Genomic DNA, 6,152 nt, shown 5'->3' with positions numbered 1-6,152 from the left:
ACCAATTTGCATAAAGTATTTATAACACACATCGCATTGATGTGGTTTTACACCAGTATGAGTAATTTTATGTCTTTTGAGATGACTAAATTGCGAAAAGTTTTTAAAACACACATCGCATTGATGTGGTTTTTCACCAGTATGTATTATTTTATGTTTTTTGAGATAACAAATATCCAGAAATTTTTTGAAACACACATCGCATTGATGTGGTTTTACACCAGTATGAGTAATTTTATGTCTTTTGAGATGACTAAATTGCGAAAAGTTTTTAAAACACACATCGCATTGATGTGGTTTTTCACCAGTATGTATTATTTTATGTTTTTTGAGATAACAAATATCCAGAAATTTTTTGAAACACATCGCATTGATGTGGTTTTTCACCAGTATGTATCAATTTATGTCTTTTGAGATTACCAATTTGCATAAAGTTTTTAAAACACACATCGCATTGATGTTGTTTTTCACCTTTATGTATCATTTTATGTTTTTTGAGAATACCAATTTGCATAAAGTATTTATAACACACATCGCATTGATGTGGTTTTACACCAGTATGAGTAATTTTATGTCTTTTGAGATGACTAAATTGCGAAAAGTTTTTAAAACACACATCGCATTGATGTGGTTTTTCACCAGTATGTATTATTTTATGTTTTTTGAGATAACAAATATCCAGAAATTTTTTGAAACACACATCGCATTGATGTGGTTTTACACCTGTATGAGTAATTTTATGTATTTTGAGTTGACCAATTCGCGAAAAGTTTTTAAAACACACATCGCATTGATGTGGTTTTTCACCAGTATGTATCATTTGATGTCTTTTGAGACTACTAATTTGATTAAAGGTATTAAAACACACATCACATCGATGTGGTTTTTTACTTGTGGTACTTGAGTTCATGCAGGAAGTAGTGTAGTGACAATTTAAATGATTCATAGATTCAAACACTCCACAACAATTATTGCAAATAAAGTTACGTGGGAAATATGTAACTCTTCTCAAGATTATTCGAACCACCTTTGGCAAGTATAATTTTTGTACCTCCCGTTTTACGTTTGATTCATCTATGGTTATCTCTGAATGCTGTATCGTCATATCGTTGATTTTATTTGTTGCATGTCGTATTTTGTTCTTGACCAAGTTATTGTCAACCGCAAGTTTTCTAACTGTGTCCAGTGGTTTACTGTGATGCGGTTCCGCGAAACATTGCATTGAAATCTAGGTACAAAATGAATAATGTTGGCATATCAATAATATTAAAATAAATTAGTAAATAATGATAGGGTTCACTCACTATGGTTAGGGAATACTCACGCTTGATCAAAGCTATCAAATTATCCAAATTATCATTTGTCGATTTGCACATCTTATAATTGCATTCAATTGCAAAATTACGTTCAGCGGATGAGGCTTATTTCTGGCTTAACGGTTTGTCAATAAGGAACACCGCATTTGAAGTGAGACCATTTTAGTAGAAGCCTTAGAGCCTCCAACGCATGCATACCATGACAAAAATTCACCGTTCAGTTCAGTTTACACGCTGGTGGCATCATCGGAATAAATTTCTTCAAAGCAAAGCCGGAGCTCGCGGTACGGTAAATGGGTATTGTTAACAAAACAAAATCGATGATATTTTTGTTAAAATAATGAATGACATTCATTAGGTGAATCAGTGATTTGGTTTAAACAGTTTGACACTATGCGCCACACGACGATTTAGCGATAAGTCTAGTCCGAAAAATGGACCTATCAATTGTTCGCCTCCTAAGTTGTGCGATTTGACATTTCTTTCAAATCGTACTACAATCCGGCCGGTAGTGCTAAAAAACAAGTGGCCCTAAATTTCCGGAAACAGTTGCAGAGGCTTTATCTCTAAAATGATTTTCGAGTGGTGATATCAATCTTTCGGTTAAAAAAATAATCAAAACGTGTATAATGTTTAAAATTTCAAATTATATAGGGCTTCATAAACAACCATTATAATTGAACGTACACACCTGATCTAATGGCCTGTATTGTGGAACGGAGCAGCCAGGTTGAGGTCTCACATTATTGATTTGGTGGATTGCTTTGTCAACAAATTCTTCTTTGATGGCGATTCCCTTATTATCGTTCTCAGACTTTATATCGGTCAGAACATATTCACTCATCTGGAAATAATATCATTATTAATAAAATGTTACAGTATCACCAGATTATAGTCAAGTATTTTTATGAGAGACATTCCGGCCCAATAAACTGTCACGAGTCATAAGATGGCGGTGGTTTAACACATCACATAGCGTGTTGTTGTCTGCCTCTGTAAACATGTAGGTACTCAATTACCTAACCTCCTTACGATTTTATGTTTAATAATTGAATAGCTGATTATTTTTTACACTGTTCGTGGTTTTTTTAATATGCGTAAAAAAAATAACGGCGTATTCAGTGTGACAATACTAAATAAACTGCTTGCCTGTCATGATGAATAAAAGTGATCAATAAATAGCTATTATATCAGATATCAATTATTAATAGTTATTCGCTGGATTAATAAAACTTGTCATTCCCGTGTTACCAGAATACTTGCAACACTTAAATTCGACACGAAAGGTTCGTATCATTAAACCTGAATTGAACGAATCAAATGGGACCGTTGGATTTGTTTGATTTGGGACCGTTTGGCAGAATGTCCACGGAAACGCTTTTCTGACGACTAATTAGTGTTTCCAGTACTTCATAACAGATCAGTCTCTAAAACAGAAACACATTTATTGAAACGTCAACTTGTTATGAAATTCTAACCTCCTATCGTCGTCCACAATAATACAAATTTAACAAACTGTCGTATTCATTCATTTTAAATGTACAAAATATAAAGAATGCTTCGTGAATAGGTAGCCATTTAGTTAATTTATAATATTTATAGGTATGGCAAAAGTTTTTAAAAATTACTTTTGACTAAAGCTTTTCATTAATGACCACTTGTTTGAATGTTTTCATGTCGACAGTATGATATTGTGACTTAGACGACAATCGAACATATTAAATTGATAAAATTCGTTAGGTAGGTAATATAAAGTCAATCCGGGTTGATTTAACACGGTTTGTAGTTTAGAATCTCCGTTACAAAACACAAATAAAATGAAAATAAATTCTTGGTCTGACAAAATAATTATAGTAATGATATTAAATCGAGCTCTTTGTATAGAAAATATGACTGGATTTTGGGATAATAAGACCAAAAGCGGCTTCTTGTTCGCGTACGGTTACTTATGCGTCAATTACATTGAGCTACTTTACGAGGTGTTTGTTGGCGAATTTAATAGCGGGCGATTCAGCTACTGAAATTATGATGATAACACACAAAACTTTCCATTCGCTGAGAAGCCACAAGCCAGCGACTATTTTGACAGAACGTAGTTCGGGATTTTTACCGGGAGGTTGCTACCGCGCTCTACTGCGCAGACACAGTAGGCCCACAAACCGGCGTGTAAGCGTGTAAAGTTGACCGGCTTTCAACTTTTCTCTGTAGAGTGTTTACAATCTGCTTGTTAACTTGATCGATGATTACACTGGGCGACTTTACAGGCAGATTGTAAATTCGCTAACAAACAGCTCGTGAAGTAGCCCAATGTAATTGACGCTTTGTGAATAATAGGTATTGATTATTAATCTATAATATACATAATTCAAATGAACTCCTATGGTGTAAATGTCTTAGATATTAATATGAACATTTCACGATATATAAATGCTGAATAATGCCTATCGTCACTTTGACAGATCGTCATTTATTAGTCTATGGATCGTCCAAATTTGTTTGACGTTTCATGTCAAACCATTTCTGATGGTCCGAGAACGGTGTGATTTTCAATGATACACTGAACCAAACGTCAAATCTCAAACCATTCCCGGTCTACTTTCTACTCATACAATTTGTACGTTTATTGTCTATGGTTAAGTTTGATTTAGGTTGAAAGATACGATCCTCAAATAAGAAACAATCACAAAGTTTTTAATCGTTGCAGAAAATAATACTCAACTGTCAATGGTCAATACGAAGCACTGTGTCACTCAATAACATGTTGTTTTTGAGTGACACAGTGCCTTGAATTTTGATATCAGTACGTAATGTAGGTGCAAGAATAAGTACCTATTTATTTTTGCAGTTCCGATTCCATAAACGAAGGAAAAACCACTGAGTACACCATTTTTGGTTTTGCCAAGCATCAGAATGCTAATTGTTGTTAATTTAGAAATTGTAAATAATTATATTACAAAATTATAAATACAAACGCCTAAACAAATAAGGAATCAACTTACATCTTTGATGTGGATACTATTGCTGTCGTCATCGATATTCTCCTGTTTGACTGACACGTCAAATCGACTCTCGCTTTTGAGGTTATTTTTGACAATCCATTGGTATGCGCCGTCGCTGATTTCCTCCGCCATTTTGTCAGATAACATGACATCATTTGTTTCGGTTTTTACTTCCATTTTATGCGATATTTAACACACAATCTTTTAATAACTTTACCGCGCCACGTGATAATTTACAGACCATAAAAAAATATACCATAGAAATTATGAATTTGATGTAGTGTTGCCATTTTTTATCCCCACTCAGTTTTGCCATATTTTGAAAGTGGAATTATAGTACAGAGCCTCCAAAATTATAGTATTTGGGGATAAAATATAGTACGCGTTGTCATCTGTTGAAAATGTATAAGTTTTCCCGATTTTCATAGTCGGCTCGTTTTTTATAGGGAAAATATTTCGCCGGGGGCCGCAGGTTCCCCAATTTTCATGGTCGACTCGTTTTTTTAGGAGAAATATTTTGCCGCCGGCCGCAGGTTCCACAATTTTCATAGTCGGCTCGTTTTTTTTAGGAGAAATATTTCGCCACGGGCCGCAGATTTTCAAATTTACGAAAACGAGTCGATTGCAAAATGGCAAATGCAAAATTATAGTACTTTTATATTAAATTATAGTACGATATTCAAAATTATGGTATTTTGGGCGTACTATACCTATTTTATATCGTACATAGTACGCGGACCAAAATTATAGTACAAATACTATAATTATAGTACGGTTGGCAACACTGTCCACACTAGTTCATGAATTTTAGAATTTCGGCAAAAATTATAGTACGTATGGTCCTCGATTGAAAATAATAATTATACTATAGTTTTTTTTAAGCTCTAAAAAAATAAATAATTAAAATACCTATTGAGAGGACTTGTTTTTAAATAATTGTAGGTAGAGTAGATAACGTAATTCAAATTGTGTCCGAAAAATGGTACGTATGCAGTACGTATACACCGTGAAATGTATCGGAAATATTATAATTAAAAAATTTTGTTCGTTTTTTAAAGACCGCCCATTCTCTCTGTGTCTTGAGAGAATAATTGAGAACTGAGGAATACAAACGTCGGTATTCCTGAAAAAAATGCTAAAATATCACCTCCGTAATGGCGATTGTCATCCGAGACTACCATTTATTCCTATCGGATATCAAACTCATCTAGTAAAAAATAACATCAAATAATAATAATACCTATCCAGTCATTTTAATCATCGATGGAGACACAACATCACAAAATATGTCGTACGAATTAGGCTTAAAATGTAAGACATTGCAAATAGCGGTACCAATTTGCACTATTTATGTAATGCAAAGAGGATACTTCAACCAGTAGATGTATAACGTACCTATTTGGTCCGATGAAGAAAATGTGGACGAAGGATGTCCATGAGTGGTCTATTGAAAACCCTGAAGAAGTGTGCTCCAAAAATACTTTTTTTCCCACTGTTTTTAAATGCGTTGTTGATAACATTAAACCGGGATATCTTAAAAGATGGTTTCAGGACATGAAGTGGTCTCTTACCTTTCAATGAAAACGCTGTTCATTCTATATAATGCTTACCCACCTAGCAAAACGAATTTTAACTCAACAAAATGATAAGATTGAATACTTATATCATTAATATACCTAGTAGCGAAAATGTGACCATTGATTTTTTCAACGAGGTTGTCGGTGAAAATACAATACACAATACACTCCAGATACCTAGGCGGTGAAAAATGTTCTAAAATATCAAACGTTTTGTATCAATTGTGGCACTATTTTATAACGTCATCACAAAATGAAAA

General features: G+C 33.8%; 1 protein-coding gene across 1 annotated transcript; it reads right to left on the bottom strand.

The window, feature by feature from the left end:
* On the bottom strand, positions 1-4,599 carry LOC147076806 (uncharacterized). Its single transcript, XM_085940474.1, has 3 exons — positions 4,316-4,599; positions 2,008-2,160; positions 1-1,228 (listed from the first exon to the last, which is right to left on the bottom strand). The coding sequence occupies exons 1-3, from the start codon at positions 4,490-4,492 to the stop codon at positions 320-322; spliced, it is 1,239 nt and encodes a 412-aa protein (XP_085796600.1). The 5' UTR covers positions 4,493-4,599; the 3' UTR covers positions 1-319.
* Between the last annotated feature and the right edge of the window lie 1,553 nt (positions 4,600-6,152).

This window comes from Rhyacophila brunnea, unplaced genomic scaffold (genome assembly GCF_057557595.1).
Source record: "Rhyacophila brunnea isolate RB1 unplaced genomic scaffold, BYU_Rbru_1.0 scaffold_13, whole genome shotgun sequence".
Classification (NCBI taxonomy): Eukaryota; Metazoa; Arthropoda; class Insecta; order Trichoptera; family Rhyacophilidae; genus Rhyacophila; species Rhyacophila brunnea.
The sequence above is the reverse complement of the archived record's forward strand: the minus strand, read 5'-3'. Positions and strand labels throughout refer to the sequence as shown.

Bases quoted from the DNA above. Each gene is read 5' to 3' on its own strand.
- LOC147076806 (XM_085940474.1), bottom strand. From the start codon at position 4,492: ATGGAAGTAAAAACCGAAACAAATGATGTCATGTTATCTGACAAAATG. The intron at 2,161-4,315 runs GTAAGTTGATTC...TATTATTTCCAG, and splicing joins ATAGTATCCACATCAAAGAT to ATGAGTGAATATGTTCTGAC. The intron at 1,229-2,007 runs GTGTGTACGTTC...TTTTGTACCTAG, and splicing joins AATACAGGCCATTAGATCAG to ATTTCAATGCAATGTTTCGC.